The sequence below is a fragment of the Podarcis muralis genome, chromosome 17 (genome assembly GCF_964188315.1).
Source record: "Podarcis muralis chromosome 17, rPodMur119.hap1.1, whole genome shotgun sequence".
NCBI lineage: Eukaryota > Metazoa > Chordata > Lepidosauria > Squamata > Lacertidae > Podarcis > Podarcis muralis.
The window spans coordinates 21,989,034-22,015,922 of NC_135671.1; the positions used below are offsets into that span (position 1 = coordinate 21,989,034).

At 42.1% G+C, this 26,889-nt stretch overlaps 1 protein-coding gene across 3 annotated transcripts in view; it reads right to left on the bottom strand.

Annotated features, from left to right (window-relative positions):
- Positions 1 to 25,847, bottom strand: part of RIC1 (RIC1 partner of RAB6A GEF complex) — a 42,585-nt gene extending 16,738 nt beyond the window's left edge. The window contains exons 1-9 of one of the 3 annotated variants that reach the window (XM_028713043.2): positions 25,288 to 25,847; positions 17,044 to 17,151; positions 11,016 to 11,092; positions 7,263 to 7,370; positions 6,076 to 6,218; positions 5,742 to 5,875; positions 4,487 to 4,578; positions 1,954 to 2,042; positions 569 to 713 (exon numbers count right to left, since the gene is read on the bottom strand). In XM_028713043.2, the coding sequence (XP_028568876.1) occupies positions 569 to 713; positions 1,954 to 2,042; positions 4,487 to 4,578; positions 5,742 to 5,875; positions 6,076 to 6,218; positions 7,263 to 7,370; positions 11,016 to 11,092; positions 17,044 to 17,151; positions 25,288 to 25,428 (1,037 nt within the window). In that variant the 5' untranslated portion in view covers positions 25,429 to 25,847. Of the gene's footprint in view, positions 1 to 568; positions 714 to 1,953; positions 2,043 to 4,486; positions 4,579 to 5,741; positions 5,876 to 6,075; positions 6,255 to 7,262; positions 7,371 to 11,015; positions 11,093 to 17,043; positions 17,152 to 25,287 lie in introns of all 3 variants that reach the window. The other 2 variants (XM_028713042.2, XM_028713041.2) reach the window with 2 other exon arrangements.
- Positions 25,848 to 26,889: the final 1,042 nt, after the last annotated feature.

Consider the following 26,889-nt stretch of genomic DNA (forward strand, 5'->3'; position numbering starts at 1 on the left):
ATTGGGCATGCAGACGACCAGGGAGCACTTCTGCAACCCTAGGTACATCCCAGTAAAAACACAGAAAGCAGAAAAAGCACAGAAACCTACAAGACGTACACTTTCCAACTATAGGTGGGAAACACCTGATCATTTTCAGAAGCTCCTATCAGTTAAAAAGAAGGTGCTGATGAGGTTAAAAATGGGCAAATTAAATGAGAGGAGGGGTGGCAGATAGACACATGGGATGTAGGGAAAAAATCTATGGGAAATGTAGTGTGATTCCAAAAGAATAAGCTTTTGTGGCCTGAGACAAAGTCTGATTCCAAAACATTAATAATATTTTTAAGTGTCTGATTGTTCTGATAAAAACAAATGCAGCCCAACATAGTGTAATGAGCATTTTACTGGTCCATTCAAAAATCTATTTTAAATGGTTTGTTGAGCTACTAGAAACAACACGACTATGGTCATGGAAGTGTTGCACAAAATACAGAACAATGCACAACAAATAAAATGCTAAACAGGAGATGTGTCGGGCCGTTTTGCTAAGCTTCCTCAGTTACAACATTGCTTAAAAGATACTTACGCAAAGTCTCCTCCTAGAGTACAGATCAGCTGGGCACCAAATACACTCCATAAGGAGAGGCCTCCACATTCCCAAGTCACCATAACAACACAACTATCAGGAGACCATCTGATTAGTTTAACAGCTCCGGTTTTATTCCAAATGTCTATTGAAAAGCAGAAAAATCCACAATGTAAGATCATGAAAAGCTATGCACTTGCTCTTTAATCATTTTTTAGAATGCTATTTATAGTAAATTATTGATACTCAAAAGGCACAATCCAGTCGAATCAGGTTCAGCTACGCATAGAGAGCTCCATCTCCCTCCCAATCCCTAACAGTATGAGGACTCAGAAGATGAGTGGCAGATGCATGCCTTTCATATTCCCGTTCTTACAGGACACGCACAGGCTCTTAGCTTTTTGGATCCCTGCCACAATTCCTTTCTGGTTAGTAAGTCAATTTTGCAACCAGAAATTTACAGCTGTCGCCCAGGCACATGAGACAGCAAAATGAGACTTCCAACTTTACATGACACACTTGGTCTAAACACACCGGTGCTAGGTAGCTGCACCGTGCGTATTTTAATCACCAAAACACAAATTCTATGTGCCTGTGCTGTATAAATAGTAGAAGGAAATGAGGTCAGCATGCAGAACTACTAATCTAGAACTGGGAGATTCTATAGAATTCTATGGCAAGATTGTAAGCATCAATATTTTAAGGGAAAGACCAATGTTCCACTGGTTTTCAACAGCAATGTATAGACAACTAAAGTAGGTTTTTAACAAGGAGTAATTCAGAAGTGATTGGAATAGAGAAAGCATAGTTGTCTATGGGTTAAAAATTACCGGTAACCCATACTTAAATATAGTGCTGCCTTTAAAGGTAAAGGTAAAGGTACCCCTGACCGTTAGATCCAGTCGCGGATGACTCTGGGGTTGCGGCGCTCATCTCACTCTATAGGCCGAGGGAGCCGGCGTTTATCCGCAGTTTCCGGGTCATGTGGCCAGCATTACTAAGCCGCTTCTGGTGAACCAGAGCAGTGCACGGAAACGCCGTTTACCTTCCCGCCGGAGCAGTACCTATTTATCTACTTGCACTTTGACGTGCTTTCAAACTGCTAGGTGGGCTTATTGCCACTTGCCATCATTTGCCAAATGACGGACTTGCTACATTGAATCAGAATGGGCTATATCAGGGATGGCCAAACTTGGTCCTCCAACTGTTTGGGGACTACCTTTCCCATCATCCCTGACCCCTGGCCTGACCCCTGGTCCCGTTAGCTAGGGATGATGGGTGTTGTAGTTACCAAAACAGCTGGAGGGCCTAGTCTGGCCAACAATGGGCTATATTTTTAAAAAAACTTTAACATTCTGTATCCATCTTGGCATGATCAGACTTACCAGGATATTGTTTTGGTGTTAACTCCAGTTTATGAGACAGCTGCATGGCCCCCGTAGAATGATCAATTGTATAAACTTGCACTGAACCACTGGAAAAGAGCAGTTTTCAGCATTTAGAAATCTGTATTTTCCATGGAAAATACATTTTCCAGGAAAGTAAGTATTTTAAAATAAATCCATTGTGTTAGTTTGTGCGCAGCATTAGACTGTAAACAGAAGTTGCAATCCTACGTAGAATTACTTGGGAGTCAACTCTGTTGAACTCTGTGACTAAACTGCAATAACCAAATACAAAATAAAGCAGTAGCACCTTAAAACTGATACACCCCAAGAGCCAGAATTAAACAAAACAATTCTATAAAACTGTTAACCCGAAAGTTCAATGGAAAAGAAAAGCCTTGAGAACTTCCACAGCCTCTCAGACGGAGTTGGTGAACAGATTAGAAGGAATGAATTGCTATGCAGTTTTGCCCCACTAATCAGGTCTAAAGGCAATGAAAGATATTTTAAGGCTGTGTACTAAGTATATGTATATTTATTTTGGGTTTCTCAATATTTATAAATCAAGTGAAACCGTGTGTAACAATAGTCGACCTTCGCATTCCAAAATCCTGTTTATTCTTCAGGGAAGTGTTTACATCTGCTTGCTCTTACCAGCTCATTCACTAGGGATTTCTCACACTGCTTTGCCATTTCCATCGCCTTCAGTAGTATCTCTATATAATCACCTCCCAAGCTACAAAGGGAAGTGCTAGTGCCACAACTGCTGAGCATCTTGTATCTTTAAAACATGGTTTCAATAGGTTGGTAACCCTAATAAGCAAAAGCACTAGGTCCAACCTCTGTACTGAACAACCTGGTAAACCAGGGGTTGGCAACCTAAGGCCCATGGGCCACAAGCAGCCCATGGGAGTCATTTAGCTGGCCCGTGGACACCTGCCACCCGCTCAGTCGGCTCCTGTGCGGCGTGCTAAACCGGAGAGGAGCAGAGCAGGGACCGCCTTCTGCGATGCTGGCCAGCTTCCCATTGGCTGCAAGAAGCTCTACGGAGACAATTCAAACCTGGATCTTGGCAGAGAATAATTAAGTTTTCTCAAGCCACTTAGCATTGTGGATTAAATGGGAAACGGTATAAAAGCGGTTCCCTCGCCAACTCAGAGAAGGCAATACAGTACGGGGTGGAGAAGCCAATAAAGGAGAAGATCCAGCAGAACTGAGAAAACCAATTCCAAATGGGAAATGGTTTACAATTCCAAGATGACTTAAACAGCAGAAATCCAATAAAGGCAACACATGTTTGCAGGCCTTATCCTTTTCCTATTTTTTGCCTGTTACAAGATCTGAAGCCTGCATCCTTGGTATGTATGTGTGTGAGTATACTCTGTGTGTATTAACTTAGGGTTAGTATGTTAGGTAGTGTAACACCTTAACTATTTTAAGGAAATATAGCTTTAAACCTACATTTGAACACACACAGCAACATTGCTGTTTAAAGTTCACTATCCAGTTCCATCCCCAAAACTGAACTGTGACACAAAAAAACCTTATATAACAGGTACATCTAGACTGCACAGATCCTGGAAACACAAATGAAACATCAACAAGCTCAGTTAGGGTTTTAGAGATCCCTTAAAGAATATGACTTTTATATATCCAAGCTAAGAGTTAAGCACCTCAGCTTTCTAAAGCGGGACTGTTTCACGTATGTATTTCAAATAACCAACATTCTACCAAAGACACTCAAGTTTTAGGATGTCAAGCCATACGGTACTATTAATAATTAGGGCTAAGAATTTCCAGCAACCACCTGTTCCTTAGTTTTCAAAGTTAGTGGAAAGTAGCTTATGATATTCCTCTGTTAAATGTTCCAATAATCAAAATTGGGGAAATAAAAAAGTCTACCTGCCCCAGAAATGTACAGCATCAATTAATTCTGAAGCAACATTAGGGGTGAGGGAAGATAACGTGGAGAGAGAATGAATATTGGTGGGAAGAAGACCAGACATATGTCATGAACAGCCACATATATGTGCATTGCACAGGCATATTCCTGACAAAACAATCATTTACTTGATAAGTCCTAAAAAAAAATTTAAAAAAAAATTCTGAACAAAGCAGAGTACTCTACTAAGTGAACAGGTAAAAACAGGAAGCTATTGCCAGCACTAAAAAGGGAAATATTTTCCAGATCTCATATTTTTACATATTTAGACATTCTGAACTATGCAAAGAATGTTAAGCATTTACTTATGGCGGCAAGATTATCTATAGCAAACAACAGAAAGCTCAGTATTTCTCCAATATGGCATGTAATTTCCTAAGTGCTTCATTTCATGAATGTGTCTCAAGATACAGTTTCCCCAAGATATAACATGTTTTGTACTTTTCTTTAAAGAAGAGTACAAAATTTTCTAGGACACCTCCTAAACAGGGATTCAGAAACTGTTAAGTACAGCTTTATTTAAGAGTGGATAGGCTACAGGAGATACCAAGTTCATTCCTTTCAGATTCCACACGAAGACATGCAACTTACTTTGTGCATCCAAACGCCATCAACCTGTATTTGTTATTTACAGCCACACAGGTTCCATCCAAAACATCTTGCGCCCAAACGCCATGGAGCTGCTGCAAGAAACGTTACAAAGGATTTTATCCCATAAACCTGTTCAGTGTTGACCACAGGCCATGTTTGTGCAATCATGCAGCCCCAATCCCTACTGCTTTGCTCCTTTATTTGTGTGAGCAAGCAAACCAGCTAGAAAGGTACACTTAACCATAGCATCCTGCTTTGTCTGAACTTGAAACGATGGTTAATATCTTCTACATAAACCACGACCGGGAAGACAACTTTAAACTACAGCTTTCAGATCATGGCTTGGAGGCCATTAACCTTAGTTTCCTGGTTTAGATGTAATGGGAAACCGTGGCTTACAGGCTAGTTTCACCAACTGCACGGAGGGACGAGCAAAGCAGTTGTGGGCTGATTAAGCGTTGGCTTAAGAGGTCAGCCATGTGAATGCACTCATACATTTTGAAGCTATGCATATTGTTAATTAAGTGACAAAGAGCATTCAAATCACTGGGGGTTCAGCATCTAATGGACATGGGAAACCCATGGCCCTCCAGGTGCCACTGGACGGTGTGTAGCTCTTTCAAAAGATATCTAGACTGAATTATTTAGCATAAAAAGTCAGCAGCTGAAATAGTTTCCATATTGGCATCTCAAAATGCAGCCAGGCATCACTGATAATAGGAACCCCATAGCCATTCTGCAAGATTTACAAAAAAGGAACATAACAAATAACAAGTTAAAGTAACCAGTAAAAGGGCAGTTTAGTTCAATACAGGACTGAATCCGTATGGTGCTAACAGGCATGCTGCATTACTTTAAAAGGACAGTATGTACAAAGGATTTGAAAATAATCAGTTCACATAATGCAAAATATGAGAGGAAAACTATAAATCAAATTTAGGAAGATAATGCAGAATTAATTTTAGAAATTAAGTGTAGTAAGATTAACTGTACATCCGAAAGAACTTATTTTAATGTCATACATGAAATATTTTTTTCTGCCCAAAGATTCCTCTCAGTTATTTTCATCAATGGCATGTTCGGGGGGGATGGGACGACACCCTCATACAGCATTCCCTAAACCATTTCGACCATATGAAGTTTCATAATTTCTCAGCTATGGCTGATTAATACAAAGTCTAATGCAGGGCAGCAAACATTTAGCTAAATCTGAAAAATGCAGACAAGTAACTAATCAAATGTTAGAAAATTATACCTCTGCTGTGAATCCACTTGACATTGGTGTAATGAAACCAACTCTGCCATCATTAAAGACAACAGCAAACCCATCAAGAGTAGCACAGTATTCCATGTCTTTGATGTGCACATCTTCAAATCCCAAATATGAACCTGATAGTGAACAAGATCAATTATCAAAAAGGCTATTTGATACTGCAAATTATTTCTTTCTTTCATCAGCACAAGACGTGGTACTATCCACAGCTACAGAATAGGGAAAATGTTCATGTCAGCTGTAAGGACCGATAAAAGTAGATTTCATTTTAGTGAAGCGTTTCCCTCCCATTTACGCCCAGGCAGAGAAGTAATACCTCTGGAAGAATGCAGATCCACCGAAAATGGGACTGTGCAGAGGTTTATGGCTTTCCTTCCATTCATCATGCCATCCCAGTGAATAAGATGCAGGAAACCATCAATAGTAGCAACAAGGAGATCCTCCAGCATGGACTGTAAGCTACAAGAAAGACACATCATTCCCCAGACACTGAGGCTGAAAGAAATAGGTCCATTCAACAGAGAGAAGTACTTTTCAAGGCTTATTACATTTTCCCCATTGATTATTCCAGTTTCCTAATGAGAATATTTCTACCAATACAGTAACTTCACCCACAGTGACAGATAAATTGTTTTGTTTTTTACACAGATAAATCTGAAAATAAAAGCAAGCATTCCTCTAATATGGGGAACCTTTGGGGAAAGGAGGCAAACCTTCTCCCCAGCACATTTACCCTCAAGAGCACACAGTTATTAAAGTGTTATTTAAAAGACCCCACAACAAAGATCCTTTCGGTACTGATTTAATATTGAATGTATCTAAGAGCATGTCTTTGAACAATGCTATCAGTCTCCTCCAACTGCCATACAAAACCTGAATATCATTTCTTAATTCATTCCAATTTTCCTTTCTAGAGGATTAGAGTGTACCCTTAACTTTCCCAAAGTACGGGAATGAGCTTTTTGCATAAATATCAGAAAACAGAGGGCTTGCTAAATCATAGAAAATGTACAGTAATAATCCAACAGCTAACTTCATCTAATGGCAGAATAAAATATTCTATAGCTGTCCTCACTTGTCATGCAAAACCATGATTTAGTGTGATGTGCATGAGCAAGAATGAGTGGCCGTGAGCCTCTGACTTATGTGTTCTCCACCCCACCCCACATGGCCAGGAAGAGTATGGTTTTAGGATGGTTTGTTATGCTACTCTGACTGACAAACTGTGGTTAATATTACTTATGCTGAACTTAAAACAAGCCAGCTTCAATTAGAGCTTATTATTCTAAACAGTTAATGCTGACAACAGTTCTTGGATCAGACTGTAGTTAACCAAAATTGAAAGTAGGAGGGGAAGAGAGTGCACGCATGGTTTGGTGCAATTTCATAATGTATCTTATGTATATCACCGCAAGATTCTCCTAGGCCATTTTTCTTTGAGAGCATCACACAGTCCCATATTCTCAAGGCCTCAAGGGTTGCATAAATGATGATTCACCATACCTGGTTATAGATGCTTGCAAATCCAACACTTGCTTCTTCTCTAGATTTAATGATGGGGCACATTGTTCTTCCTTATAGTGTGGTGTTCCTTTCATATGGGGGCTTCCTCTTTAAAACAAAAACAAACCCAGAACATAGAAATCAAAAAATGTATCAAAGTGTGGCATACTGTAAATTTCATATTTTAGGAGAAAAACATGGTGGTGGGACCTAGGGATTTTGAAAGTCTCCATCTTAAGTAGAAGTTACTTTAAATAGGGACTATTTACCCCCTCCTAAATAATGGGGGTTGGTGGAAAAGAGGAACTCTCAAACCTCTCCAAAGCAGGCTTCCAGAGTCTCATTATGTAAATAAGGAAGGAATGCCCACAACAAAGTAAACTTGAAATTTGCCAGCCTCCCTCTCTCACCCCCAACTCCCAAAGCAAAGCTCAGTTTGCTTAAAAAACACTCCCATACACACCCCTTCTCTTCTTTCAGCTCTTCTCTTCTGAAATAAGGCCTAATCCACCCCTCTCTGAAAATGTGCCTCTTTAACAGAGGAGAAAAGCACTGCTGCCTTAAACACAAGCTGCTTTGGTGGGGAAGAGTGGGCTGAAAAATCAGCTGCTTGGGGCAGAAGGACCAAGGCTGCTCTGCAGCTTATGCAAATAGTACCACAATGGAGTCAGATTCACTCTTTAGTACATCAAAAGGTCTCATGGGGAGGGGCCAGAGGCTCAATAGATAACTGTTTTTCAACTTTTGTGCTCCCTCAAGTCAGGGACCTTGCCCTGCCTCTCCCTAGCAAACCTTGCAACAGGAAATCTCCACTAGGTTGCAAGGAGGTGCTCCTGAGTTGCAAAAAGCGATGTGCGACCAGTTAATTTTGAACACTGGGAATAATAATGGGTGTGGTCTACAACATCTGGAGGCTACCCCGGTCCCTGAGTTCTCTGGAATATGATCAAGCTAAGCAGGATATTTCTGGAATGGAGAACCAGTGCTCCCTGCAACTGATATTGTTGGACTACGTCTCCCATCAGCCCGAGGCAGCATGGCCAAAGGACAGGGACATTTACACTTTTATTGTATGGTTTTTATCTTTTTAGTGCTGTAAACTGAAATGATATATTTGTATGATTTAGCAGTAAATATTTTTATAAATAAATGGAATTTTTTTCTAGCAACGTCTGAAAGATCACAGTTTCACCACTCTTCTTGTATCAGTGCAGCCAGAAGTATATAATACTAGACTAAGAGGGGTCAGAACAGTACCATCTTAGCACTTTGCTTCCACCCAGTCCCCCCAAATTAGAAAAAGAATCATCATGCATGCTGCAGCATGCAAAATGCATTCTAGGCAAAGGCAAAAAAGCTAAACAAAATCAGGACCGAAGTCAAGAAAGCCTGTTGTGGCGTGTACACTAAGGTCTCCTCAACAAATTTGCCCGTGTGACCTCATCTCAAAGAAGAACTAGATAAGCTTGGTTTAACAAGTTTGGTGCATAGCATAAGAATAATAAAAAATATGCAGTCCATGTCAGTTAAGGTAGTAATGCGCTTTTCAGCTCACAGCATCATCACAAATTCTTGCCCAATATGAACTTATCATAGAGTTTCATTTTGACAGTGACAATGTAAGACAGAACCAACACTGCAAAATACTTAGATATCTGCAGGTAGGAAAGGAATGATCACTGGAAGATGTTTTTAGGATGTCTTGAAGATCTAGATGATGGAAAGGCAGTATATAAAACTGTCAAAGAGCTTCCAAACTGCACAGCTGCTCCTTCAGGGGGAAGTGCAACCCCATCAAGGGCAGACAATTGACTGATTTTTCGGACATGGGAACCACTCATCCACAGTGCCTCCACCCTGTCAAGATTCAAGAGCAACTTATTTTCCCTCACCCATCCCACCACCGAATCCAGGCATTGGTTCCAGGGCCCACACAGCCTCTTCTGATTCACTTATTATAGAGGAATAGAGCTGTGTCAGCAATATACCTATGCATGTTGCCCCAAAGCTTTTAATGTCCATATAGATATTAAATATCCCTGGGGACAGAATAGTGCCCTGTGGAACTTCAGAGCACAACCACAAGGGGGATGGAAAGGACTCTCCCACTGCTACTCTTCGGATTTGGTCCCATAGGTACAACCAGAAACACTGTAACACAGTGCTCCCAATTCTTAGTCTATGGAACTAGCTCAGGAGATTACCATGGGCAATGGTATCAAAAGCCACAGAGAAACTGAGGAGCACTAGAAAAGCCTCTTGTCCCATTCTCTAAAGGTCAACCAAGGCAGACTCAATCCCATGGCCATGCCTAAACCCCTCTTAATCTCTGGTGTCCAATCATTACAATCTTCCTAGGGGACAAGAGCTCCTAGGAGGACAGGAGGGGTGGAAACTCAGGTGCTTCTGGAATCACTAGGCTTGAACCAAGAGGAATCAGAATGCAACCAAAGAAAAGCAGAGATCCAAAATTCTTTCCTGCCCTGTTCTTCCCCCACTCCAGCCTCAGAACCCATTCCACTCTGTTCTTCTCCTCCCCACAAATCCAATTCATTAATCTGCCTTCCCAGATAAAATTCATTCTTCCTCAAAAGAAAACCGCACAACATTACACTTAAGGTCTTAAATGCCTGAAATGACCAGCCATACTATGGCATTGCTCTCTAGCAGTTGCCTGAAAACTGCTTTATTTCCTGTATAATCTTACTAGGAGGGAAGTGGACCAGAATTCAGCCGCAGGCAGTGGCAGTTCTTGAATATTCAGGCCAGGAAGCAGGACCTCTCAATTTCCATTCTCCCTCCTTTGGCAGCTATGATTGTGAGAGAAGCATGTGGCATATGCAAGCAAGGTGCTCACAGAATTGTGAAGTGCTTAAATGTGCCATACAGCCCTGTGAGCCTGTTTCAATATATTGATTGCTTTGACCTTTAATCTATGAATGTATGCTGTGACAGAAAGTGGAAGGAATGTTTCATCTGTGCTGCCACATCAGCAATTGCTGCACTTCTGTCCAAATTAGACATCTAAAAGAGGGCATCAGGAAGGTCAAGGGGAAAGGAAGTCATGAGGAAAGTCCTGCTTATAGCGAATAAGAGACCCATACCATGCAACATCTCAGTATGTTCACAGTTTTATTTCACTTATTTAACAGTTAGGTTCTAAGTTCTTAACATCAACTTAACTGAAGTATTACCAGTATAAATGTGTCCCTACTGAATTTTCCTGAATAAAATTATGAATTTACACATGGCATACTCAAAACATTTTTGCCTAGCATTAATTTCTAGTGCTATTTTTATTTGGCTTCTTTTACATTTTAATCAGCTTTCCATCACCACATTAAAACTGAACAGTGCTCTTTATGCTCACACTGAACATGGGCTTAAGGCCAACACTGACTATCTTCCAAGTTCCACTCTGAAATGGAAGAAAGACTATGCAGCTGGAGCAGAGCCACTTGGCTTCTTTCAAATATCAAATACTATTCATTTTTCGGTTTTACTCTAATGCAGAATACTCTCGCTGAGGAAGTCAACAACCCCCCCTCCACTTAATGTCAATTCTGTAATTGCCAGCAAGAACACTCTAGGAAACCAGTTTCTACATAGGACCTTTCTAAGCAATCAACCAAAACACTGAATAGGTTACTTTATGTAATTCTTAAACAAGAATGTTACAATGAGAAAGTCTGAAGTGATTCTAAGCAATATACAATTTAAAGAAGTGAAGCATTTATTGGAATGCTTACTTACTTGGGATAAACTGGCTCATAAAGATACTTGTCTCTTGCCAACGGAAGATGAAAAAACATGATGTATCCATTTTCTGTCTGAAAGAGATAAGATATAAAAATCAAAGAAGCACACACGTAAAAGTTCTCACAGGAACTTCCAGCTATTTCAATACACTGTGCGTTCGGTATGTTTTATGGTTTTTCATGTTTTTAACATCTTTGCTTCTATTTTATTTTTGTTTGCCACCCTGGGAGGAAGGATGGGATAAAAATCTTATAGATAATAATAGTGATTTAAAGAGAAGCCCATGGATGAGACCTGACAGAAGCTCTGATTTCCCATTCCCTTCCTCCCCACAGGGACGCGGGTGAAGCTGTGGGTTAAACTACAGAGCCTAGGACTTGCCGATCAGAAGGTTGGCGGTTCGAATCCCCGCGACGGGGTGAATTCCCGTTGCTCGGTCCCTGCTCCTGCCAACCTAGCATTTCGAAAGCACATCAAAGTGCAAGTAGATAAATAGGTACTGCTCCGGCGGGAAGGTAAACGGCGTTTCTGTGTGGTGCTCTGGTTCACCAGAAGTGGCTTAGTCATGCTGGCCACATGACCCGGAAGCTGTACGCCAGCTCCCTCGGCCAATAAAGTGAGATGAGTGCCGCAACCCCAGAATTGGTCATAACTGGATCTAATGGTCAGGGGTCCCTTTACCTTTCCTCCCCACGGCAGTCCCAAAAATGCCTCTTCCAGGGAGTGAAGACCCTTCTGAATGGAGATGCCTGTGGTGCAGGGGAGCTCTCCAAAGGGACAACGCCCATATAAGTACTTCGATAAATCTTATGAAGTGACATCAATAAGAAATGAAAATACGTTTATTTATGACTGAGACATATTTGCTAAGGATCTGAAATCAACCCTAGGTCTGGAGAAGCTTCTTAGCTAGCGATCAGGATGCAAGGGAAAAAGTTCATCTTAGCTACTGTTGCAATTTCAGTCATTTAATACTGGCCAAGGATGTTTCTCAAAGCGGCAAGGCTGAAGGAGAAAAATTGAAGGTTTCAAATTTCTTTCCAGGCATGGTTTCCTGTTTTTCAATTAAGGATACAGAAGCAGAAGGAGGCCATGCACTTGTTAGCATATTTCTTTAGCTGTCCCACCTAGTCACATTTCTTTGGTTTTAGAAGCAAAACTAGTAAAAATCCAAGAGAAATACATTTCTTGAAGTGCAAAGTACGTACAAAATGAAAGTTAACACTATCTATTCCTAACTTGCCTTTACTGCTCGGTCATCTTTAAACAATTTGCACACACTAGCGACAGTATCTTATGCCAGGAGAAAGAGCAGAAAAAACACTATGTAGAACTCTCATTCTAACATTAACTTTCTTGAATTCCATCCTCAATCTTAGTTGATAATGTTACAAGGTTCATTTCTGTTTACACGGCCTTCAAAAACAAAATATAGCTATATTTTGCTACGCAATCACAATTCAATAATGCTCCACAACTCAATGATACTGGGTAGTGTTAGAGTTGCCACCAGTCACTGTGGAATTTGAGTCAAATAGCTAACACAACTGGCAAAATTCACAAAGCTTTCATCTAAACATGTTCCATCCAAGTGAACTGAATATGCTTGCTTCATTCATCTGTATGAAACAAGGAGAAGAGCTTAAAACTGAGAGTGGAGGCCATGCTTGCATTCTGTCACAGGTCCTTCAGACAACAGAGTCTGTCACCTCAAGTTTCCCCAATTTCAACCCCCTTTCAGAGTCAGCTCCAAGCAACTTTTAGCAATAGCTTGGAGTTTCCAGGGAGGAAAACCAGCTAGTTCAAACAAGCCCCCCCCCCCCCCCACAAAAAGAAAAATTTGTTAGTCCAACTGGCAAATTAGCTTTTATTATCAGCTGCCATTTATGCTTTTGTAACCTCAAAATTAGAAAACTGCAATATGCTGTTATGTGGCACAGCACTAAAAATTGTTCAAAAGCTTCCATTCTTGGTAGAGGTAGATCACTGATCACATATTATTTATTCAGCATGTGACCTGGCTCTGTCTTGTCTTTCAAGCACAATGGAAAAGAGCTAGTTTTAATGTATTTAAGACAAATAGGCTGACCACTGCATAGTTTAACAACCCATTATCATGTTCCACTACACAGCTCATGCCTTATGCATAAGATCACAACTCTGTACTCTCTGAATAGAGCTTGGGTTGCATGCATTAACTAATTTGCCTAGCCATGGTAAATGAACAGCATAACATCTAAGTGCAGCCAGTCTGTGCTTTTATAAGAACAGTAACCACAGGCCAAATAGCAATAGACAAAAATGTTCACAACATCTGGCCCAAAGGTACTATAACTGATCATGTTATCAGACAATATTGATACCAACATGTTCAAGTTTGCAGTTTGGTTTGGTGCTGCTAATATCATCCCTTTATGGTACATGCAGAGTGGATGTTTAAAGATATCATTGTTTACTATGTTTTAGTGTCTATTTAGTTATCACAAGGATTTCAAATTGTAAGTGGTTTCTGAAGGATATTCATTACCACTTGTTGCCAGCAATTTATTCAAAACCATTATTGAAACAGTACTTTGGAATTTACTAAAGGCCAACTTTGGTTCGAAATAAAGCCTGTGAAGAACCTGACAGTTGCAGGCTTAGATTTTTATTTTTATCTTTTCTAATAAGCATGAGATGTTAGTGCTTAATGTTACTTACAACGCTTAGGAGAACAACTTTCCAAAAGAAATTTACAGTCACAAAGCTAAAAACAGAACTTTGTGAACATGGAGAAGTTCACTGTCTTGTCACCAAAGAACAGAGGGACAATTACACAAAGTAAAAAAGTGAACAATGTAAGCATGTCTACCTTTTTTTAGAAATTCGCTTTAGATGTCAGTACTGCAAGCACAAGGCCTATGTGAAAATAGTTATTTATAAACTGGTTGGGGCAGGAAATCCTTGAAGAATTGAACATTCTTGTTTAGGCAAGTACATACTTGAACAAATTGAAAACATCAATGGTATGTATGAAGCTTTTGCATATTTAAAACATCCACCATCTTCAGTCAAATCTTCCAAATGATAGTACGTGTTGTTTTGTTTAGGCCTGTCATAAAGCTAACTTTGCTGTAAAAATGAATCTATTAGAAGGGAAACCTAACCTCCTTGGTGTTTCAGAACTGAGCACAGGAACTGAGCAGTTTCTGGTGGCAGCAGCTAGATGCAGTGCATTAGCAAACACAAGCTACAAAAGAAAGCTAAGAATTTAGCAATTCAGAACTGGGTAAACATGGATTTCCTAAAACATTGCTCTGCAACTCCCAAGTTCTAGACAGAAACCATGAAAATCTTTAACCAACATTATTCGGAAGGGGGTGGTTGTGAATTTGAATTTTTCATATAAATAAGTAGGTGTGGTGTAGGGCTGTACGATAAATCCGGCATGTCTACTCACAAGCAAGCCCTACTGAATTCAATGAGGCATACTCTCAGGAAAGTAGAAGTAAGTTTAGTTGAACTCATTGCAGCTTATGCATGCACAGATTCCACTTAAGACCTCTGCGTGGGGAAGCAGATGTAACTTGACTAGTAAATCACTTAAACTACTCTTAAATGTATTATCGGGAAGTTTATTTAATATTTTTGTTAAATCTACTACTTCCTTACATTTTAAGGCCCTCCACCGCCGCAGGGAGCCTCGTCAAGGCCCTCGGCTGCTGTGGGGAAGCATGGTGCATCTTCTGCTGCCATGGGGAGGCCCAGCAAGGCCCTCTGCTGCTGCGGGAAAGCACGGCACACCCTCCGCTGCCGTGGGGAGGTACAGTGGGACCCTCCACTGTCACGGGGAAGTATGGTAGGACTCTCTGTCATGACAGGGAGGCCCAGCAAGGCGCTCTCCTACTGGGGGAAGTGTGGTGCACCCTCTGCTGCTGCAGGTAGGTATGGCAGGACCCTCTGCCACCGCGGAGAGGCCCAGCGAGGCCCTCCACTGCCGCAAAAATATATTGTGATATATTGTGATATCGTGATATTTAGCTAGTAATATATCATGATGTTGAAAACCAGATATCGCTCAGCTCCATACTTATGGAAGACCCACTGAAATCAATCAGACTTATCATAAATAATTTAAATCACAATGAAATCAATGGGGCAAATCTAAGTATAACTATGACAGTTTATTTTACCAATATCAGGGCACTGAAGGGCAGATTCAATCAGAGTTAGCAACACCAGGTTCACCCTAGCTGATGGAAAGCTCAGCTGAAGATAGCATGAACTGTCACACATATTACCAGCATTGTTTCCTGGCAATAGTAAAATGACACATAATTACAGTAGATAATTATAGTAATTTAAAAACTCAAACAACCCTTAAGAACACAATAAAGCCTGCTGAATCAGGCCAATGGCCCATCTCAAGATGCCTAATCTCAGGGTGTGGTTTGAGCCCCATGTTGGGCAAAAGACACCGTAGGTTGGACTAGATGACCCCCGTGGTCCCTTCCAGCTCTACAATTCTACGATTCTTCTCCAGCATACTATTCTCCCAGTGGCCAACCATATGTCTGTGGGGAAACTTGCAAGCAGGACATGAGAACAGCAGCACCAAACCCACCTGTGATTCCCAGCAACTGGTATTCAGAGGCATACTGCCTCTGATGATGGAGGTAGAACACAACCATTGTGGCTCGTAGCCTTGCACTCCATGAATCTGTCTAATCCTCTTTTAAAGCCAGTCACGTTGGCAGCTATCACTGCCTCTTGTGGGAGTGAACTCCATAGTCTAACTAGAAGAATGTAAGAAAAACTTCTCTCTAGCCACTTTCTCCATGCCATGTATATAGACTTGTATAACGGCACTGAACTATCAACAGCTTTATTTCCAATTTCTTTCCTAATAATACGTAGCATGGAATTTCCCTTTTTCAGAGCTGCTGCATCCTGGGTCAGCAGCTTCACTGAGCTATCCACTACAACCCCAAAGGTCTTGTTCCTGGTCAGTCACTGTCAGTTCAGATCCCATGAGTTTATTTAAAAAATTAAGATTTTTTTGCCCGACATATATCACTTCACATGTGTTTACACTGAACTGAATTTGCTATTCTACCACTCATTCAGTCAGTTTGGAGAGGTACTTTTGGAGCACTCCATAATCTCATTTTGTTTTAACAACCCTGAACTGAGTATCATCAGCAAACCTGGCCACCTCACGGCTCAGTCCTTACTCTATGTTGTTGGCCTTTGACCGTCTCAAAAGACAGTTTTGGGCAGTAAACTCCCTAAACGATGAGATCAAAGCTTCCCACCTCTCACTTACCTTTCAGTTCCACAAATATTTCTACCCTACTGGTTAATAAAGACCACATGTTCTGCTTATGCAACACTCCCCCCCCCCCTTACTACAAGATTTAGCTCTCCTGCCCAATTTGCACAGCAATTTGCTAACTGCTCAAGATTAGAATGTGCTGGACTTAAATTCTTATCAAGCAAAACATGCGCATTTTACAACATGCATACCTTCCTCGAAAGATTTCTTGGGCAGAGACCAGTTTTACATTTAAGCCAGCTCTCTGTATCACCATTCCCTTCTCACATTGGGAAGAAGCAGCTGGTAATACGAGATATATGCCTTTGTAACACAACAGCTCATTTTACTCCTGTAGGTTTCAACTACTGTACTTGCTGGTGCAAATAACCAGAAACTGTAGGGCCATGTCCACCTGGTCATACATTAAATGTCTTCTCAATCATTCTCTGGGTTTGGCTAATTTCAGACATTCATTTTTAATACATGAATAGGAAAAAGGTAATGTGAATAAATCCCCTTGAGCTGTTTCCACTTAGCAACATTATATCAGCACATATAAATTGTATGTTACTGTAATGCAAAAGCATATAGTATTCGCTACGAAAAAAGGATAATACTAGCATTCATGTAAATATAATTTCTCTTTTTAAAGCATGCTGGACTCCTTTGGACATTAAACCATAATTACCATATCATAAAAACCTCCACAAAAGCTCCTTTACTCACCGAAACAGCTATCATGGTGCTGTCAGGCCTCCACTCTGCTTGGTCATAGGCTCCAAATTGCAATGCTGCTTTTGACGATTCTTTGTAGCTTACGATTAACACACTGGGCTGTGGGGAAAAGGAGACCCAGTTAAATTCTCATACATTCCAAAGCTAACTTTTAAAACAAAACCAAGCTTATTTTTTAACAGATGCAAGTCTCTAAAATAGCTATAGGAAGTCTCTCGGAGACAGAAACATTATCTAACTGATTCACTTAAGTTTAGCAAGCCACTTTTCAGCAAAGTATTAAGGACTGAGGCCAGGAAAAGATTTCAACTTTTCAAAAACTTCAAAATTTAGGATTAAATCCAAATGATTAATGCTTCTTTGGAGGGGGAAGATACCATTTGCCTTGAAGGAGGTGGACCCAGAGCTGTTAAATAACTATTGTCCAGTGGCAAATATCTCCTTTCTGGGCAAGGTGCTTGGGAAGGTGGTGATGGTCCAGCTTCAGGGATGCTTGACAGAAGCTGGTTACTTGGACAGATTCAAGTGCGGCTTCAGATCTGGTTACGGCACTGAAATTGCCTTGGTTTCTCTGGTTGATGACATTTATCAGAAGAGAGATAGGGGGAGGGCAACCCTTCTTGTTCTCTTTGATCTCGCAGTGGCTTTCGATACTGTTGACAACAATATGCTTCTGAGGCATCTCAGGGAGGTAGGGGTTGGGACACTGTTCTACTTCCAGGATCGTTTCCAGAAAGCAGTCATGGGAAGCTACTGTTCAGGACCATGGGAGTTTTCCTGTCGTGTCCCACAGGTTTCCATCTTGCTCCCCTTGCTATTTAACATCTATATGAAGCTCCTAGGATCAGTCACCAAGAGATTTGGAGTGAAGCATCGTCAATACGCAGATGACACTCAGCTTGTCTCTCTGTTCCATCTTAAGTGTTGTGTTTTAATGCTGTTACCTCCCCTGTGACCTTAGAGTGAAGGGCATGTAATAAATACCGTATTTTTCGGCCCATAGGGTGCACCTAGTTTTTTTTTTGGGGGGGGGGGAAATAAAGAAAAAAAAAATTCGGGATGCAGGCAGCTCTCCGCAAGCCGTGGGAGCCCAGCGGGAACTCCCGCGGGCTCCCAAGGCTTGTGGATAGCTTCCAGAAGCCTGGAGAGCGAGAGGGGTCAGTGCACACCGACCCCTCTCGCTCTCCAGGCTTCAGTGAAAGCCTGCATTCGCCCCATAGGATGCACACACATTTCCCGTTCATTTTTGGAAGGGGAAAAGTGCGTCCTATAGGGCGAAAAATACGGTAAATCATAATTGTGTATGTGTGCTTGCGAGCAGATTTCCCCTTCCTCTCTTCCCCTCTTAGCCTCCTAGAAGCATCCCAAATCTGCCGGGGTGTGTGTGAGAGAGAGTGGGAAGGAGAGAAAGGGAAAGTCTGCCTGCCCAATATTTAAATTTTACTCTTAATGTAGACGGGTAACAGTTTGAGCTCATGCCCACTAAACTCCAACTCTATAAAGTACTCATAAGAATACCCACTATAGGTTTTCAACTGCCCTCCAAAAATAGTTTGAGGGTGTTGTAGGTTATGTACCTGGCTCATATTGTTAGGCAGCCTTGTGAATAAATAATACATATGCCAAGGTAATGCTTTTCTTTCTCTATTGATGTTTGAATCAAGATGAAGAGTATCATGACAAGAACTTGATACCAAAGCATTCAAGAAATATATGGATTAGTGTCATTTTCAAATTGTTAAACTAATACTCTTTTCAAACCCAACTGAACAAATTTCTACCTTCCCCATTACAGTCCTCTAAACTAAAACCTAGCAAATTTTAATATCCCGCAAGCACAGACATGCCCCCTAAGAGGAGCTGAAATGAAAAGAGAAGCTACTGCTGGCAAACATTAATTCTGCTCCAAAACCTGGTGCTCATTTGTATGTAAGAATGACGAAATCACCACAAGGTAACACTTGCATGATAAAGATTCCTTCAAATGCACACTTAGGTTGCAATATCTGAGATTCATCCAAGTCTGGAGAATTGTAGCTTTTGATCATCACATAGCTGTGCATAGCGCAATTCACAACAGAAAAATAACAAGTAAAAGAAAACTCACAGCTATGCTTCAAACATATTTAAAGTAACAGTATGAATCAAGGAGAAGGGAGTCATAATTTGCATGCACTTCAAAGCTGAAATTAAGAGCATTTGCATGCCCTGATTATCAGTATAACTATTACTTGCACATGTTATTGCAGTTTCAATCTTGTTTATTATTTTCTACCAGCCTCATAACCAGTTCTCCTCTGGAATTCTGGGAAACCAAAAAATCAGTGCAGTTTTGAAAGCCATTAAAGTAATCTGTGCAGTCTGGCATCATAATTCAATATGGTGTCCAACTGTATCCAAACAGATGAAAGCCTGCTTCTTTATCCCAGAAGCCATCATGCAGAATTTGGTTACAGTATCTTTAAAGCTGTCCAAATGCTTAGCAAACATATGAACAACTTTTCAAAATATATAGTGGATTTATTATACTTATATGCTGCCCATAAGCAATTTCTTGAGGTAGCATACAATAAATAAAAAATTCATTTTAAAAACTTACATAAAAATAATAAACATATATTGGGCAACTGAGAATAAATAAAATACAGCAGAAATCTTCAAACAGCAAAGATTTTTAATGTCAGAATTCAAAATAAGAGACCCTGTGGAACCCTCAATGCTATAAAAAGTCCTTAATCATCTCTAAAAAGCTGTTCTAAAAGTCAGAGAAAATAAAAAAGGCCCCACTAGCACACTGTACTACTGTGGAGTTTAGAAGAATAAATTCCGGTATCAAAATATCACCTAGCAGAAGCTCACCGCAACCTGCTGTGATGATAGGAGAGGGAAAGGACTGAGAAAACTGGGCTGCCACAACCATGAAACGGAGACAGGAAATTTGCAATATTAACTTCCTGATTGGAGACTACTGCAGCCCTGTTTGCCTATTCCAGGGATGTCCAACCCATCGACCGTGATCGACAGGTCGATCACCAGGTGAAAGCAGTTGATCTTGGTCGATGGGGGGGGGGGGAGAGCACCCACGCGCGTGCCGCTGTGACCTGGCTAGAGTCGGCTGTTGCTCGGCTGCCAGCACCGGCGCCCTGATATGCTGGCGTCCTGGAAGCCCCTGCCAGCAGGCTGCGTCAAGTTCACTCTGGCAGGAGGCTTCGCAGATCCCCGGCCGTGCTGGTATACCCATGCGATTGGGCGGTGGTAGAGTGCTCATTGCACCCGTTCTCTGCTTTCCTGCAACAGCCCGACCGGAGGGGAGCACAGAGCAGGAGCGTCGCTGTAGACAAAGGCCCACCTAAACGCCATTTTGGATGCGAGGCAAGAGTAGCAGAGTGTTTATTGTTTCGTTAGCGATTTATGCCGTGCCCCCCAAAAATGCAGCAGAACTAAGGGCCCCCCTAAAAAAGCTCCACAACTTTGGCTTGCCCCCCTAAAAAAGCTCCACAAATTTGGGTTCCAACCCCTACTCCCCCAAATGGGTAGATCACTACCAGTTTTTAATTCCTGGAGTAGATTGCAGTCTCTTGAGAGTTGGACGTCCCTGGTCTATTCTTTCCTTCACTGGAAGTGAATGGAGCAGACCAGTTTGAACTCTTTCACTAGTGAAGTAAAATGATAGGATGCAGGGAAGAATCATACATTTTTATGAGTACAGTGGTACCTCAGGTTAAGTACTTAATTCGTTCCGGAGGTCTGTACTTAACCTGAAACTGTTCTTAACCTGAAGCACCACTTTAGCTAATGGGGCCTCCTGCTGCCGCCATGCCGCTGGAGCACGATTTCTGTTCTCATCCTGAAGCAAAGTTCTTAACCTGAAGCACTATTTCTGGGTTAGCGGAGTCTGTAACCTGAAACATATGTAACCTGAAGCGTATGTAACCTGAGGTACCACTGTATATGCATTTTACTAGGGACTGCATCCCTGCTCGCTCCATTGCCACCCCCTCAGCCATTCCCCCACATTAACCACCCAGACTTTTTCCTATGCCACTAAGATCACTTTTCACTCTCCCAACCCAATTTTGAAGCCACTTCCCCTTCCCCTCTTTTTGTGCATCCCCCTCCCTTGAACATAAAGCACCCCGTGGTAACTTTCTGCAATTTCCTCCTCTCTCATGTTGCAACTGTTAAGCACCCTTTAACGCTCCATCCCATTATGAAGCCACCATGGCCTCCTATTCTGCAGACTTTTCAATGCCCCTGGTTTCACCTTCAACCCTATTTCCATGCCTCCTTTTAGCAACCCCTTTTGCACCTCCATTTTCACATTCACCCCTTTTTCCTAGTCTCTCCTTACTCTTCTCAACTCTGCACACAGATCACCCACACTTCCATAGCTTCTCTCTAGTCCGTAACCCCCTTTATACATATACCCAGGAATGATGTATGTATGTCACAGTACCTTTAAGGAGAACAGAGTCTTAAAAACAAGCCCATAATGTAGCTTGTTCAGTTAAAGGAGGTTAATTTCGGTTGATGGATGTTGTAAATCTACAGGTGTTTGCCTGCTGATGAAATACCTGTACTAAATTACTGCATTGAACCTGGAACTTCATGTTGAAGACAGCGCACATGGTACCAGGAGTGAAATACATTGTGTGACGGTACTTAGGAACATTTGAGGCCTCTACATCCTTTATCTCTCTCACGTGAGGAAACAGAAATAGAATAAGTTTGAGTACAATGAGGAGGGAGACAAGCTGAAAGGGGGGAAATTGCTATTTTAAACAATGACAGAAGTTAAAGTGGGAGGGACACTGAGAGGAAAATGGTGTCTTTAAACAACTGCAAACAAACAAGCCAGTTTTAATAAGGAAAAATAGCAGAGATGGGTACAACACAAAAGACAACACCAAAAACCCAGCACAACATAACCTTTCCAAATTCCTTTCTTGCTGCACTCAAACTGTCATTGGTCCCTCTGTGTCACTCTGCCCTACTGAAACATCTGCCATTGTTTAAAACAGGCACTTTCCCCTCTCGGTATCCCTCAATCCCTGTGCACATACAGACTCTCACAACAGAGCATCATGATAATTGTCTACAGTGGTACCTGTAGAACTTAATTCGTTCTGGAGGTCTGTTCTTAACCTGAAACTGTTCTTAACCAGAAGCACCACTTTAGCTAATGGGGCCTCCTGCTGCCGCCACCACCGCGCGATTTCTGTTCTCACCCTGAAGCAAAGTTCTTAACCCAAGGTAATATTTCTGGGTTAGCGGAGTCTGTAACCTGAAGCGTATGTAACCTGAGGTACCACTGTACTTTGGAAGTTATAAGCCTGTTTGTCCCCCAAAACCTGGGGATTAAATGTATACACTGCATGTGAATGGAAGTCACATTCAACTGTCATAACTAACAGATATTGACAGACCACTGAAACATTTTGCAACATAATAGTAAGCTTGTTTACCCATTAGTAAATCCTACTGAGTTCAACAGGGCTTATTCTCAGGTTAATTGTGTACAGTACTGTACCCTAACCTACTTAAAGTCAACTAAGCTGCTGGCCATCACTACATGCTGTGGCAGTGAATTCCAATTAATTACACCAGGAATGAAGGAGCACTTCTTTTTGCCCATCCTTAACCTACCATTAACTAACTTCACTGGGTTACCCCAAGTTCTATTATTTTGCCAGGAAGAGAAACTCTCTCCCCTTGCTGTAATTTTAATAATCTCTCATGAGGTCCCAGAACTATCTTTAATTAAACTAAAAAGTCACAAAGGTTATCTAATCATCTTCATTTTTATTGCCCCTTTCTGCCACTTTTCCAGATCTACAATATCCTTTTTTTTTAATGGAGCAGTGAGAACAATAAAGCGTTGCAGTTATGTTCCAAGTAAATAAAACTATCACAAATTATTGGCATTAGGACTTTGGTCATAAACGTGTTAAAGGTTTTGAAATATGACAACATCACACAGAGAGAAAGACTGAAGCTGACCTACTTGAAGTCATCACAGGTGACAAAGGGACACTGTAAAACATTGTATTAGGCACCAGCTGAACTAGAAGCTAAGCAATTCACTAGCATCTGAAACTTGCTTTCCTTTATTGCCATTTTTAAAATTGATAAAAGATGCTTTGACCAACTTAAAGCAACAGATTGGAGTTTGGTTTTAGTATCCTATCAACGTCTAGACTAGAGGGGGGAAACACATTTCCCTGCAGCCTTTGAAATTTCAACTATAGAGCATTTTGCTAAAGCATGAACACCATATGGCAGAGACAGAAAACCTGTGACCCTCCAAATTGTTCAGTTAAAACTTCCATCATCCATAATCACTGGACCACCTTAAATCTGATCAGAGCTGATCAGAGTTGCAGTTAGTTCCAGTTCCCTGCCATATGGAGAAGCTGGTAGGTAACTATTGTCAGCAGAACTGTCATTGCCAAACTGTGCTTGAAAGGTACAGACTCACTGTGTAAAATTGAAAGAAAGTATGTCTTTCCAGATCTAATGAATGGTACTTGACTCTTCCTGAATAGAAACCTGTGTAAAAACCGAACATTCAGACTTAAGGTGTATGACCAAAATTGGTCTTTGTGGATTTTCACACTGTATATGTGTAGAAATCATGAAGAAGCAATGATCATTTGGGGTCAAAATGTAGGTATCAACTGCACTTAATGTTATCCACTGTTTCTTTTAAAAGTTTAGTGGACATATTATTGGAAATATTAATTTATATGTACCAACTATCATTGCTATAGTACAGCAGAAGATAGAACTGAAAAATAGATCAGATGTGCCAACATTTTAAACTGAAATAAGTATTTGAAAAAATAGGGACTTTAGCTTCAGCAACTAATTAATCTACAAGAGAACCAGACAATCAAAACTGTGTGGCACTGCCCCTATAAATAAGCATCATTCAAACCCAACTTTCTCATCTTTTTAGAGTTATTTATGTCAGTAACGAGCCTCTGGAAATCAATCAATCTGAAGGCTGCAGGCAAGAAGAACTATTGGGAGGCATCCCTGAATTTAGAGGACCCTGCCCTATCATTCAAAAGACCGTACAACACAATGATACTATGTATTTGCCTTAAGTCTTGCTGGCATTCCCTTTACTAAGGCAAGTTAACATGAAACAACTGTGAAGTAGGCCAATCATTTCCAAATTTGCTGTCAAAGAACAGAGGCTCTAACCGAAGTCACACATTGAAAAATTTTGAAGTCAGGCTTTAAAGCTTAGGGTCAAACCCATTAAAACAACAGCCCTCTGATCTCATTGAGCTCAGTCAAACCAGTGTTCAAAATTTGCCAGGCACATTTTGCACCTAGCTATCGACCACTTGCGACTAAGTGAGGATGACGCCTGACATCACCATCTGGAGGTGCATGCTTGGGGATTCTTGGATCTGGACTGTTTCCACACACTAATACCCCATCCTGTAGAAGTCTATCAGTTATATTTCATATGCACCCTCCCTGTGGAAACGCCCTCCCATCCCATGTCAAGGAGATAAAGAACTACACAACTTTTAAAAGACACCTGAAGGCAGCCCTGGATCGGGAAGTTTTCAATGTTAGACGTTTTACAATGGGGGGTGGGGTGGACTGGGTGCCACAGGGGAATGCTGGGTGCCACGAAGGGGGGCCTGCAGGGCATTGGAGCTGCATGGGAATTGGTAGGTCAGGCTTCCTCAAACTCGGCCCTCCAGATGTTTTGAGACTACAATTCCCATCATCCCTGACCACTGCTCCTGCTAGCTTGGGGTCATGGGAGTTGTAGGCCAAAAACATTTGGAGGGCTGAGTTTGAGGAAGCCTGTGGTAGGCGGTCCTAGGCATCTCCTAAAAAGAGCTTGACCACTTTGAAGCATCTCCAATAATAATGATAATAATAATTAATAAATATTATTTATACCCCACCCATCTGGCTGGGTTTCCCCAGACACTCTGGGCGGCTCCCAACAGAATATTAAAAACACGATAAAACATCAAACATCAAAAACTTCCCTAAACAGGGCTGCCTTCAAAAAATCAGACAGTTGTTTATCTTATTTAAACCTCCAACCCCAGGCGCCGGCGGGGGTTGCTACGCCGCTGCGTTTTGTTATGTTTTTATATTCTGCTGGAAGCCGCCCAGATAATAATAATAATAATAATTAATAATAATAATAAATAATAATAGAAGCGGGCGACGGCCCAGCGAGGGTCTCCTCCTACTCACCCTGTTGTACCAGATGCCGAGCTGGGAGCGGGACAAGACGGCGAACAGAGTCCGCTGCGGGTCGGCCTGGATGCGGAGCGGGGGCTCCCTGGCCTCGGCGGGGCACAGTAGCCTCTTCGGCCACCCGCTCAGGAAATACATGGCTGGCGAGCAGGCAGGCAGGCAGGAGGCCGCCTGTCCCGGCGAGGCACTAGCAGGCCGGAGCCAGGGGCTTTCCCCTCATGGGCCTCCTCGGGCGAGGGAGACTCTGCCCCGCGCGGCCTGCGGAGGGTCCGCGGAGGAGGAGCCGCGCATAATCCCCGCCTGAGGGGCGCTGGGAAGAGACTGAGGGGGGCGGCTCGGAAGAAGGGGCTCCCTCCTCTCCGCTGGGCCGGGTCGCGGGGAAAGGGCCGTTACAGCTCAGGACGGAGCCCTCGCGGCGTCGCCTCAGCCTCCCCCCGGGAGCCCTCGCTCGCTCTCCCCGCCAAGGCTCCCTCCGCCGGCGCCGCCATCTCTTCTCCTCAGCCGCGTCAAGGCGTCTGGTCGCCGAAATATGCCGGCGGGTGGGCGGGAGGGAGGGAGAAGAGGCGCACGCGCACAAGCGTCGGCAGCCCTCCGTCGGAACGACTCGGCAACCCCGCTGGGGATAGGAGAGGGCGGGCGGGCGCGGGGGGGGGGGAGGGGAAAGCGGAGACACACTAAAGGCGTCGCTATTGGTTCAGGCGCCGGTGAAGGGGAGGAGCCGGAAGTGGCGTCGTCGGAGCAATCGCGAGGCGGCCATAGAGAGAGAGCGAGAGAGCGCCGCTCGAAGGCTGGGGCTGGAACGCGCGCGCCCCCTGGCTTCCTGTTCTGAGCGGTGGAGGAAACGCGACGTGTCTCTGCCCGGAGCGGCTGAGCGGGCAGGCGGAGGGTCGCTGGTGGTGGGTTCATAAAGGAAGGTCGATAGCTGGATTCGGTTCATGTAATTCCTTTTCTTTTTTTCGAATAAATTTTTATCATGGCCTCCAATATTTTCCCCATTAAAATAGGGACGTCCTATTTAATAATAATAATAATAATAATAATAATAATAATAATAATAATAATAATAATTTATTTATATGCAACCCATTAAACATTAAATAACTTCCCTATACTGGGCTGCCTTCAGATGTCTTCTAAACGTTATATAGTTACTTCTTTCCTTGGCTCGCGGGTTGCATAACTCCATACCCTCCAACATTTGTTTGATGAAAATAGGAAAAGCAAGACATTCCGGGTATCATAGCAGAAACCGGGATGGCTTCTGTAAATCCGGGACTATCCCTGGAAAATAGGAACACTTAGAGGGTCTGTTTTATTAGGAATACAAAAATTAATATCTTTCCCTTATTTTTTGCCCAAATTAAGACTTTGATCTAAATGCAATAGAAACACAAAGAGAAAGGAATAAATAAAGATAGAAGTAAAGAAAAAGAAATAGGGAAGAGGTTAAAAGAAAGAGAGAAATGAAATTCAGAAAATAAGGGACTTCCGATTCTTCGTCCGTCTGCTATATATTGTCCGCTATATATTCATTTCATCCACTCCAGTATAACACCCAACAAAACCACATTCTGTAAACAAATAGGTTCTTCCTTTTCT